Source organism: Marmota marmota, unplaced genomic scaffold (assembly GCF_001458135.2).
Source record: "Marmota marmota marmota unplaced genomic scaffold, marMar, whole genome shotgun sequence".
Classification (NCBI taxonomy): domain Eukaryota; kingdom Metazoa; phylum Chordata; class Mammalia; order Rodentia; family Sciuridae; genus Marmota; species Marmota marmota.
In genome coordinates, this window is record NW_026000164.1 from 17,134,064 (window position 1) to 17,147,803 (window position 13,740).

General features: G+C 35.0%; 1 protein-coding gene across 1 annotated transcript in view; it reads right to left on the bottom strand.

Moving 5' to 3' along the window:
* Positions 1-13,740, bottom strand: part of Exoc4 (exocyst complex component 4) — a 771,143-nt gene that overhangs the window by 638,699 nt on the left and 118,704 nt on the right. The window contains exon 7 of the mRNA XM_015493819.2: positions 10,927-11,101. Within this exon, the coding sequence (XP_015349305.2) occupies positions 10,927-11,101 (175 nt within the window). The remainder of the gene's footprint in view (positions 1-10,926; positions 11,102-13,740) is intronic.

A 13,740-nucleotide genomic window follows, 5' to 3' on the forward strand; every position in this document is an offset into this window, starting at 1 on the left:
GAGACAACTAGAAACATGAACATTGACTGGATATTTGATGATAAATTTGTTTTTAGGTAGAGTTTGATTTTTTTCAAAGAACGTTCTTGTCTTTCAGAGATACATATTGAAATATAAACAAAATAATGTGATTTCTAGGGTGGTTTCAAAATAGGGAGAAGGAAGTAGTAGAGGGAGGGATAAAGCAATATTAGGCAGAAACTGATATCTGATAAAACCAGATGATGAGTGCAGAGGGATCCATTATTTTATGTCTGAACATATTCATACTTTTCCATAATGGAAAAGCAAATAAACAAATTATAAAGGCAGCCTACTTTCTGAAAGCTCAAGTCCAAATGGCCCAATCTATTCTTCAAAGATCTCTCTACCACCCAAAACTAACCAAAAATAAGGGGTTTTTGTTGTTGTTGTTGTTTGTTTGTTTGTTTGTTTGAGGGTTTTGGTAATACTTTTCAAGAAGACCAACTAAAAACAAATAACAAAAAATAACCTCCCTGTTCCCCAGTTTTCTATAATACTACTCACATATATTTAGCCCTAACCATGTTTAAATGTGCCAAGTCCGACTATTCCATAAACTCAAGTACTTTACCTCACTCTGACCTCGTCCTTCTGTGATCTACTAACACTGCTTTAATACTGGTCATTTTTCCAGGGCACCATAATCTGCTCCATATTGTTATGGTTCTTGTCTTAACTTCCTGCAAAATTAAAATAATTTCTTAAATTCCTTTTACAAGAACATGTTTAAAAGGAAGAATATACAGAAAAATCATAGAAGAAATAAATGAGAATAGAAGGAGAGAAGCAACCCAGAAAACCCCTTTCTTAATAATATAATAATTATCAACACTCTGTTGTCATTTTTTTCTAGGCAAAAAAGTTGTTGGATGAAATACTGTATTTTTCAACATTCTCAACTATTTAGGTCACAAATAGGAATTACCGACATTTGCTGTCTTTGGGCTGCTACACTCAAGTTGACCAATATCATCTGTAAATGGAGATCAACTCAGACACAGGTGTTAGATCTACCTTAACCCTGTAGAATGTGCATATATTAATGCCCTTTCCCATCTTCATGGAGTTTCTTTATCCTATCACCATTTGCCATACGTCATGGAACCCTCCCAAGTGTGCAACACTGAACATACCTTTAAAAGTTAAACTAAATCTAACTTTTATAAGCTTCTCCCACTCCCTAATACTGTCTTTCATGGTCTTAGTATTAATACAACCAAACAATAATACTATCCCTAGTATTGAACCAGGTGTGTGCATTAGAATCAGTTATAATCCTACTAAGTAGGCTTTCCTGGTAGGGAGTCCACAGGAATTCTGACTATGCACCTTCTCGCAGAATCACAGTTTTAAGACAGTAAATATGAAAACATCAAGACAGAGCATGACTAGTATAACAGAATCCAGAAGACATCACTGACTAAATTATATTTATGTTTAAAGAAACCAAATAATGACATTCAGTATGTCACAGGTCACTGCATCCCTGCTTCTTGCCACCTCTTAACCACAGCAACTACCCACCATGGAAGAACTTCATGGAAAATCACTTCTTTCAGTATCACTTTTTTTAGGAGACCTCATGAAGGTTGAACTAATACAAGAGCTAGTTCTGTATTACCCTTCACCTCAGAAGTTTTAAGACCAAGTACATAAAATATTAATATCCTACTTAAATTATTTAACTTCTACTCAATTTTTAAATTAAGCTTTGCATAAACTCATATTATAGGTATCAGTAATATCCCTCCTCTGAATATTCCAACTTTCACCCAAGAACGAGAATATAAGCAGTGGAACTAACAAGGTCAAGGACTGCTCCCTCCACCACTAGAATGCAGTCCTCACTGGAGGGACAAAGAAGCAAAAGATGCAAAGCAAAAAGACATCTCAAAGGAAAGACAACCACCAAAGCCTCTTTGTCCTCCCTGCCAACAAAACTGCACAACAGTAAGGTAAACAAGAAAAAATGGTTATCTTTAAAACAGGAAAGAAAAGAAGGAAAAACTAGGGGAGGAGGAAGGAACAGACACTGGGAGAACTGATGACCACCATGACTAGCAAAGCATTCAGAACATTCAGATCATTTAATGCAAAGCTACTGCCAAAAACATAACTACAATAATCTTTAAAAAACAAGTATTGTTAGTTGTAGTTGGACATAATAACTTTATTTACTTTTTTTATTTTTATGTGGTGCTGAGGATCAAACCCAGTGCCTCACACATTCTAGGCAAGGGCTCACCACGAAGCCACAACCCCAGCCCTAAAATATTCTTAATTTCCCTGACTATACAGGGCAAAGGCTCAAACCCATGTTATTGGATTCATCAAACCTTTGGCATTTTAGAACAGGAAAAGCCAAATCTCTAAGCAGTGACTACTACAATACACACACACACACACACACACACATACACACACATACACACACACACACACACATATATATATACACACACACACACACATATATATGAATATATATAAATACACACACACATATATGTATATATATATAAATACACACACACATACACACACACACATACACACTAAAATCATTTCAATCAAATGAATCAACTAAGAGAGTAGCACAGATTCTCTTGAGTTACATGTTGAAATGTCAAAGTAGAAGCCAAAGTATGCTTCTGAACCAATCGTTTAAAATTTCTGAAAAGACAAAGAAGGGCTGGGGTTGTGGCTCAGTCGAGACTGCTTGCCTACCATGTTTGAGGCACTGGGTTTGATTCTCAGCACTGCATATAAATAAATAAAATAAATATCCATTGACAACTAAAAAAAACTATTAAAAAAAAGAAAGGGATAATACATGAAAATGTATTATCTCAGTTTCTCCATCTCTAAAATGGGAGACAATAGGGCAAATGGTAACAAGGGAAAGATCAAAGGAATTAATAAGATGTAAGGAATCATTTCAGTGCCTGAGTATAAAGTGACAATTTGTTAAACAAAATGTCATTACTATAAGGATTTTCATAAACTTGAACAGTTTGTGAAAGACTTGTATTTACTAGTGTATCTTGAACAGTCTTTAATATGATCAAACTGGTAAATCTGCTGACCCTTTACATCATTTAAATATTCTCTAACTAATTAAAAGAAGTTGGAAAAAAATGTTGATCTTTTATCTAGTGGCAAAGATGCAAAAGAAATAACCTCATGCCAAAGTCAGACTCTGGAGGATCTATAAAAGCAAACTTATAAACCCCACAAAATTGGCATGGAATAAAGCTAGCTGCAAATTCTTTGCTGCTCCTCCCAATGCATGGACTACATCTTCCCTCCACTTGAATCTGAACTGTCCTTTTGTCCAAAAGAATGTGATACCAGGCAATGCCCAAGTCTGAGTCTTATAAGGTCTCCAGCCTTCACCTTTTAGAAATTGGTTCCAAGTATGGTGGCTCATGCCTATAATCCCAGAGACTTGGGATGCTGAGGCAGGAGGATCACAAGTTCGAGGCCAGCCTCAGCAATTTAGCAAGACCCTGAACAACTTAGTGAGACTCTTGTCTCAAGATAAAAAAATTGAGGGCTGGAGTTGTAGCTCAGTGGTAGAGCACTTGCCTCGCAAGTGTGAGGCACTGGGTTCAATCCTAGTACCACATAAAAACAAATAAAGACATTGACTCCATATACAACTAAAAAAAATCATTAAAAAATTAAAAGGACTGGGGATATAGTTCCTAGGCTCAATCCCTAGTACTGCACCAAAAAAAAAAAAAAAAAAAAAAAATTAAATTCAAATGCATGCACTGCTTCCACAACCAGAGTAGATTTAAGAAAGACACATTTAAAATTTAAAAAAAAAACCAAAAACAAAAAATTACCAATTCAGAAAAATATAATTATTGTTACTCTAAAATCTTTTCTGGTAGACCTGAGAAATGTAGTGAAATTCATAGCTTTTACTTCAATTTCATGAAACATATGATGATACTTTGTATATCATACTATTTCATCTACTACTATTAATCATCACCACTTTATTTGTTTTAATTAGTAACACATGACAGTATAATGATCTTGATATTATCATACATTTGAATCAGATAGAATATAATTTCTCATTTTTCTGAGTGTACAGGTTGCAGAATTACATTGGTATGCAGTCACATATATACACACAGCATTAACAATGTTTATTTTATTCTGCTGTCCTTCTATTCCCCCCTTCCCCTCCCCTCCCATCCCATCACTTCTCTCTACCCAATCTAATGTGACCCACTTCTTCTTTTTTTTTCCCTCACATCGTCATACCTGAATTCTGTATAACGAAGGGGGTCTCCTTTCCTCTTCCTTACAATTCCCCTTCTCCCTCCCTTTCCTTCCCACCTCTCTTCCCTATCTAGAGGTAATTTTCTTCTCATGTTCTTCCTCCCTACCCCATTTTGAGTCACCTCCCTTATATCAGAGAAGACATTTGGCATTTGTTTTTTGGGGATTAGCTAACTTCACTTAGCATAATCTGCTCTAATGCCATCCATTTTCCTGCAAATGCCATGATCTCGTTATTTTTTAATGCTGAGTAATATTCCATTGTGTAATCATCACCACTTATTATGGCTCCTTGTTTATTCCCAAGTATACCAAAATGTGATAAAGGACACTTAAGGCAGTAGTAGTGACATGATCTGCCAGGGCCCTTGGCTTTTAACTGTTCATATGCTAAAATCTCAGAAAAAAAAAATAGATAAGGACTAAGCTTTGGAGGTGGTGGGTTGGAAGAAAGATTTGCCATTTTTACCTGAGGTCCTTTAAACTAAGGTAATCAGGCCAAGCAGACCATCTTTGGTATCTAAGAATATAAGAAGAGCAGACTGACCACCAGATATTCCTATTCTGGGGTACGCCCTGACAAGATACTATTTTCTGAAGTTTGGCTTAGTGTATTAAGCTGTCTGCATTTACATCAGGCTTCACTGAGCAGCAGACACCCCAGCACTTTGACTTGGGCATTTGCCACATCTGCACCAGGAGCAATCTCCTTGGCAACCCATCAATTCCTGCTTGAAGAATTAGTAGTGAGCATGAAACAACACAGGAAAAGTCTCAGTACTGTAGAAGCTGATTCTAATTTAGAAGAAGGGTTTTAACTGAAGTTTTGAATATTAACTGAATTCTGGGCTGGGGTTGTGGCTCAGCAGTAGAAAACTTGTCTCATATGTGTGAAGCACTGAGTTCGATTCTCAGCACCATATATAAACAAATAAATAAAATAAAGGTCCATCTACAACTAAAATAAATATTTTTTAAAAAATGTTAACTGAATTCTCCTCAATGTGCAGCATACTATCCTCTGGGAAGACAGAACAAACATTTTAGGAGCAAGCACCTTTCTGAGGACTCAATGGCATGGCTAACAGCATGGCTTTATTATGTCACCCAAAATGAGGCCATGAGAAGTTTTAAAGGCTGAAAATGAAGAGAAACTATTTCTGCAAGAATACTCTCTAGCCCAGAATTCTGAAAAGAAGCTAATTTTACTTTAGGGTAGGGAATCCTCAACTAACCAAAATATAGAATAAACTAAGAATAACCCAGTTCCAGGTATGGATTCAAAATAGAAATTACATGTCCCCTTGAAAATCTCCTGCAGGTCATGGATAAGTAGCAATAATTTTTGTGGCTTTTCTTACTTGACAGCAAACTTTCAGTTCTCTCTGCATGAGGTTAATTCTGTCACTATTTAAACATTTATGTGGCAGTTAACAAAAGTAACATGATTTTACATTCTGTCTGTTACTCTCTGGAAAAAGAAATCAAGACACTAAAAAAGTGAAAGGATTTGTTCTGGGAGACACTGTTAGTGGTAAACCAGGTAATGAGAACCCACTACTTCCATCTGTAAATACTGGTGAGCACACTAAGGGGTGTACGTTTTAACCAACAATGGCCAAGTAGACAGTTTTGTTTTGAAATGAGATATGAAAAAAAAAATAGATCTTTTTCACAACGATAATGCCAGGAGGATGAGTTGGTTCCAAGTAATCCTCTTATTTCCTTTTATGTAGAATTCCACAAGAAATGAAAATTTTGTTTCTGGTGTACCTCAGCCTTATATACACTTGAAAACGTGTAGCCAACAGTATGACAGGCATGTCATCAAGTAGGTGACATTTTGGAAGGTGCTGCTGCTGCTGCTCAGAAGGGCAAAAACATGTATTTCTATTATCACAGTTTCAAAAGAGTGAAAACCGAAAAAGGAGTGCAATGGTGTGTGGTCACAGGGCTGACACCAGGAGAAAACTGTGACACCTTGTTACTATGATAGCTCTAGCCTTGTCTCCTCGCTGTCTGTCTCCAGACGCAAACATACTGAGACAAACGAGACTTCCAACTAAAGGACAGTTCTGCCTGCCAGGGAGAGCCCAGGTTCTGGATGAGAAAAAATGCTCATCTCTAAAAGATAAAGAATAACTTTCTTTGCCTAAATTTAATATACAAAAGAACACTTCAATTCTTTTCAGCAAGAAATATTTTTCATTTAAAGAAACACTGAGATTCAAACTCTAAACATTTCTAACTCCATTCATCATGTGATCTTATTCTTTTCATTCATGCTGCTATATGCTTAAAGCAGGCATCTACCGTTCCTGATTATTTTGTCCTCCAGGAATAATATGAAACCTAAAGATCAATCTTCCAATAAGTATATAAAACTAAATTAGTTCTACGCAGAAAACTATATGGAAACTTGAACCAAAACTCTCTGTCCTAAACCTGCATGTAGGAAAACACTAAATATTTCCTACCAAGGATTTCCTGTGCTGTTACTTGTATAAAAGATCACTAATGATGAATTTAATAGAAAAACACACACTACTGCAGGCTCTCCCTACTTCATTGAAGTAAGCTCTCTTTCTTTTGTTCATTTTATTCCCCAGTACTTAGCAGATAGTTGCTCCAAATAATTTAACATTAAACCATCATTAAAATATCTGTCTTATTAGAAACCAAACTGACAACTATATCGTTTTACAGATTTTTTAAACACTCTCAAAAGGTTTAAAAATCTTATACTTTTCATATCTCTGTATCTTTAAAGTGTGTCTTTTAAACCCCAAATGAGAAATCTGTCTTAAAAGGGGAGAGCATATTTTTTCAAAACTGCCACTGTCAGAAAAGAAAAAGAAACCGAGCGTGATGGCACTCGCCTGAAATCCCAGCAGCTCCGGAGGCTGAGACAGGAGGATCTCAAGTTCAAAGACAAAAGTGAGTCACTAAGCAACTCAGTGAGACCCTGTCTCTAAATGAAATACAAAATAGGGCTGGGGATGTGGCTCAGTGGTCAAGGGCCCCTAAGTTCAATTTCTTCTTCTGAAGAAGAAGAAAGAAAAGAAAAAAAAGAGAGTAGAAATATTCAAGTTGAAAGGAGACTAAATGTAATACCTGCTCCTATGTTGATTTCTCTATTAAAGGAGTAAAAAATCTGCTCTATCAAACGTTATTTCACAAAACTAGAAAATAGTAGTTTAGATAACAGCTGTCAGTTTTTCAAAGAAAAATGTGTATATGCACATGTACATATAGAGAAAACAACTGATCAAGTGGTAAATTGCTAAAAATAGTTAAATCTAAATAAGGAGGTATATGGGTATTCTTTGTACTATTCTTACAACTTTCCAAAAATTTCAAAATCGTTTAAAAATTAAAAAGTAATAAAATGACATAAAACACAACTCTTGAAACTGCATGGCTGTGTCCTGCTTTTTATTTTGTTTTTAATCCTGGATGATCTCTGATTTTTTGCAGTATTCAGTCATTTACATTTAATGTGATTTTTTATATGTCTAACATCTTGCTATTTGTGTTCCATCTTGTCTATCTGTCCTTATCTCTTCTTTTTTCTTTGTTCTTTTTTCTTTCTTGCTTGCTCTCCTTTGGATTAACCAAATATTTATTCAAAATTAAATTCAATCCCCTTTATTGGCTTTTTAACAATATCTCCACTTTAATGTTTTAGCACGCCAGGAATCAAACTGTGCATCCTTAACCTATCCTAGTTTCTACCCTGACCATTACACCCCTTCACATATGATGTAAGACATTTACAACTCTACAATTTCATTTACCCTACTCTCCTGTCCTTTATGCAATTACTGCCACATCTTTTAGTTCCAAATATATTTTTTTAAAAAAACACATATTACTATTGTTTTTACTTTAAAAATTCCATTAAGGAAAGATAAAGAAATTAAGAAATGAGAATTTTTGCTCATATGTTTATTTTATGGCTCTCTTTAATTTTTCTTCTAGATCTGATGTACCATCTGGTATGATTTTCCTTCAGTTTGAAAAACTTTCTACATTTCTTTAAGTGCAGGTACAAAGGCAACAAATTCTTTCAGCTTTAGTTCACTTGAAAATGTATTTATTTTTATCTTCATTTCAAAGGATATTTTCAGTTGAGAACAAAATTCTAGATTGACAATTTTTGATGTTTCAAACACTTTTAAGATGACGTTCATTGATTTCTGGCTTGCGTTGTTTCTCATGAGAAGCCAGTGATAATTTTTATCACTGTTTCCCTATAGGCAATGTGTCCTTTTTTCCTTTGGATATTTCTAAAGACTTCTTTTCTTTGACTTTGAGCAACCTGATAATGATGTGTCTAGGCGTTGATTTTCTTTGTGTTAATCTTTCTCAGGATCTGATAAGTTTCTTGGATTTGTGTATGTATATTTTTCAACAAAATTTAAAATTTGGAAGCCATTATTTTTTCTGATATTTTTCTGCCCTAATTTATCTGGCCCTTATTCTTCTATAATAACAACACAATTGATAGGCTGTACAATAATGTCCCAGAGCCTCTTATGACTTTGTTCATTTTCTTTTTGGTCTATTTTCTCCCCATACTTTGGTTTGCAGTCTATACTGATCTAACTTCAAGTTCACTGATCCTTTCTTTTAGACTATGCAATTTGCTGTTAAGTCCATCTGGCGAATTTTTTATTTGAGATACTAATTTTTGTCAACTTTTAAAATTTTGCTTATGAGTCACATTTTCTTGCTCTTTCACAAGTGTAATAATTATATGCTAGACATTGTAGCTGCATCATTATTGAGAATCCAAATTATGTTGGCTTTTTTTAGAGAGAGTTTTGGTCTACCAGGCAGTTAATTTACAGGTAGATCAGGCTGATCTCAAAGGAACATGTTTTGGGGATTTGTTATATAAATCTGCAGTAAACTTTCCTCAGTGGCTAGAATAGCCTTGGTCCTAAAGCATGATCTGTCTGAAGTCACAGCTGAAAGCACAGGGCATTCTGCAGGTTCTCCCACACTAGATGGCCTGAATTACAACATTTCTGACCATTTTGCAGCTTCTTTTGAAATCTCTGTTCAGCTCAAATCCCACAGTAGCCATTTTCTACTAAGCTACGTTGTGTTGCTCAGCTTCATAATAGACCCAAGGGTTCAATGGCACTCATTTATAAATTCTGAAGGGGCTCCTTCAAATTGAATGCAATTCTCTGCTCTCCAGGATCCCAACCCACAAATTCCAGCTGCCTCTAGATCCTTCAACTCCAATCTCTGCAAAGATAGTCTGCTGCTATCTGGACTTCACTTCCCTATGCCATAATTTGGAAAAGTACCCCCAGGAAGAAGCAGTGATAAATATGAAGCTCCCCTCAAGTGTTTTCTCTCTGCTGTCTGAGTCTAACCAGTTTTACCTTTGCTTCCAGCAAGAGGAAACTTCAATGGCCAGAACCAGAAGCTCCTAATGCTAATTATATTTGAAAAAAGCTTTAAAATCTATTATTTTATCCTGAAAATAAACTGCATAAAAAGCACATATTCATTCCATATGACAGATTATCAAGTCAAGATATAAAATATTGAATCACCAGCCCATAAAGATATTTAATTCAATAAGTAAATATTCATCAAGCACCTACTATGGGTACAAGAAAATTGACATATTGGTAAAAAATAACTCAGAAAATGTAATTTCAAACCATATTATTTCTACTGATGGCATATTATGATGGCATCAATAAAGCAAATGCACTATACAAAAAAAAAATCTAATGAATGAATAACCAAGAATCAATCATTCAATCCAACAAGAGCATGCCTATATTCTCAAAAATGACTACATTTTATATTCATGATTTATTTTTTACTGCAAAGATTCCTATTTGCCATGCAAGTAATTTCATTCCTACATAGTTATATTTTTCAATTTCCTACATATACTTAATTTTTTTCCTACTAGTAGGTACTACTTAACTGAGTCATTTCTATTTAGCTATTTCAAACTTGCTTCAGCTAACTCTTAATTGCATTTCTAATTTTCATCTGGCCAAATCAAGTATATTTTGCTGGAAAGAAAATACAGCACAGTTTCTAAATGCCATCTCTGCAGTATCATACCAAACAGCAATATAATTCCTCTGATCTTCAAGTGATACATTTATATCTTACAGATTTATTCTCTTCTATCAGAATAAGCTCTTAACATGTCATATAGCCCAAAATATGCAAAAGGTGACTGTTAGAAAATAGTCAGTACAAATAAGTGCATATGTTTTTATGAAATGGTGTTTAAGGGTGTTTTAATTTTTTACATTATATATAATACCTAATTCCAGTAAAGAAAAATATAATACAACAGAAAGCATTATACTATAAATCTTTGATTGATACAAATTAACAATCTGTTCTTATTTTTAAAGTTAGGCAAAAAGAAACTGTTAAATGGCCTTCGAAGATGGTAAAAGTTAATTATATCAGCAGTTTCCCTTTTAAATGGAAGCACTACTTTCTCACTGTTTATGATTCTTAATGTAGTATTTTAGTTGACTGATTTATTACTATTGCTATTCTAAATTGCTGTCCTAAATCAAGATGAAACCCTTTGCAAAAATCCCGTACCTGTAGCACATCTTGGATCTTCACCCACACATCTGCCATATCATACAATTTGATTTCTTCCTGTTGAGTTACTGGATTCCCAACAGAGTCCTGCAGGTATCCCAGGACCACAGAGTGTGCAGCGGCTACAGCATTAAATTTGTCAAACAGCAGCTCCAGCAGCTCTAGAAGTAATCTAGTTACAAAACAAACAAACAGATAAATAAATAACATTTATACAAACACACAAACATGCAAGCATGCTGATGGATGGTTCATACTGGTCTATAAGAAAAACATCAGGTGTAGTAAAGTGAAATAACATACTTCAACATAAACAGCATAAATATCACACTTCAACAGATTTGATTTCAAACAGTGGCATATTCTATGCAACTTTAAAAAAAATAATTTTCTAAGCCTCAGTTACCTTTGCTACAAAACGAAAATAATTTAAGAATTTAAAAATCAATTATAAAGTCCCTAAAGTAGCAATAGAAGCTCAATGAATGTTTGTATCCTTTTGAATGTATTTCAGTGATTACAATTCTACCACTCTATATTCACCCAGGCAGCTTCTCCAAGGAATTCAGGCAATTTCTTCAAACAACAGCTCAGATGTTGCACAGAATATGCTATTCCCTAGCAATAAATTGGGTACTTTGGTAAGGATTCTAATCCTTTTAGTCATGGAAAGCCGTGCTTACTACCATTCAAATATATGGCCTAAGGTGCCTGAAAAAAAAATACACACCTGCCAAGCAATCTGACTTTCACTACAGGGAGCAGCTTAGGCATCCGCATTATCTCATTTATCATAGTGAGATATGCTAGACACATATTATTACATCGATTTTATATACTCAAGGACACAAAATGAGGTTGCAAGGCAGCTGGGCCTAGAACAAAAGTTGATTTCTGTGTCAGGGCATTTAGCCACCTACCTGTCACTACCATACTAGAATGCAGATTGTATATTTAGAGATAGTACAGAGCTTTAGGTCAGGGTACAAAGCAATTCTTCTACCACCAAGACATATAGCTTCACTGATCACCCAAGTCTAGAATCTCCATTTCCTCCTCTGAACTTGTGTAGTATTTTAATCCATTTTTATGGAACTTATCATATGTGGCTCACGTATGTGGCTCAGTAATTGCGGGTCACATTTATTCATATACAAATATTTTATTGCCCTTCTCCATTATTAATCTTTCAGGGTAGGCACTGTCTTACATGTCTCTGGTATATTCAGGAGCACTTAGCAGTGGTTAGCAATTATTTTTTTTAACTAATTTCCTGTGTATACCGTGAGAAAGTATCAAAAAATCTTAGATTTTGAGCTTTATTATATATTATGTGGCTCTCAGTTCAGACTGGTAAATCTACCAGTAAAGTACAAAGAAATAGGGAAAGAGCTTGACAGAATGCCAGTTAACAAGATGGTGTTACCATAAATAATAGAGGGTATCTACCATCTCATCAAAACGTATAGCATATTATCTATTACTATGGCTTCTTTATTGCCCAGTTATTGTAATTAGTATGCCAATATGTTGGTCCATAACTATCTTATGACAAAACCCTAATATCTATTGACATCATAATTTAGATGAGACAGAAACAGAATTTATGTAGTACTGCCACTCTAGGACACATACTTAATCTTGAAAATATACACCTTTTGACTGATAATTTAAAATATCATTTTTCATATTTATACTCATATTTCTAAGAAAATTACTCTTTCTCGTCTGTGTTATTGGAGAGCGACACAAATATCAGCAGACAAAGGTACAAAGTACAGGAAGATATGACTAACCAGAACAGCTGAAATAGTTAATATGGTGCCTGGAAATAATTGTCATAATAATAAAAATAACAAAACTGGAATTACACATAGTAAATACCCAGTTAAGAGACGGTTCTACTTTTCAAATAAAGATTATGATAAGTATATAAGATTGTAGTTCCCAAATATAAATCTGCAGGTCATATCTATTTTTCAGTGGAAGGCAGCAAAATAAGAAAAATAAAAACAATATATTGACTTTTTGCTAAGTTAAATTTATTTAATTTTATACTTTTAGCACTCTCTCAGCAGAGAAATCTCAGTTATTTTCTGTCATAATGGTAGTTATGTTGCCAAATGTCCTTACTTGACAAAATTAAACTTTAATGACCATATGTTATACTCAACACTTTTTGAAAGCACATTGATCCGTGACATTCAGAAGCCTGAAGCCCAGTAGTGTGCAACATCCCAGTGGCTTGAAGTTCTTGGTACTGGACTGTGACCTAGCAATAAAGTAGAAAACAATGGAAGAGCAGTGGCTCCTCTAAATGAAGGGGTGCTGCTGTCTGGTTATCTTGGGGCCCCTAAGCTCCATGACTGCACACCTTATCTGTCAGTTAAGGAGAAGAACAGCTTGACAATGCTCTAACAGAGCCATGCTCCATTTAGAAAAGAGACCAGTGGACAAATGAAGTGTAAGATGAGATTCACGGTATCCAGCAAAATCATGGAAATAGAGACCTAGATAAAATGCAAACACAGTGCCAGCTTCAGCTACTGCTGGAGGCTCAAGGTCAAGACAGGCCTGTGTCTACAAAGGCCATCACAGCCTAGGAAACAGGGAGGGACTTAAGAAGATACAGGCCAGACATGGGGAGTATGCACTGGAGTTCTACCTATGTGAGACATTCACCCACTTTAATAGGAGGGAAGCTGGCTTCTGCCTTATCACAAAGCAATCATAATAGTAATAAAACTGTAGTTCTGACAGTAAAATTAAAAATATTTCTACCCCAGATGATACCATCAACAAAGTGATATC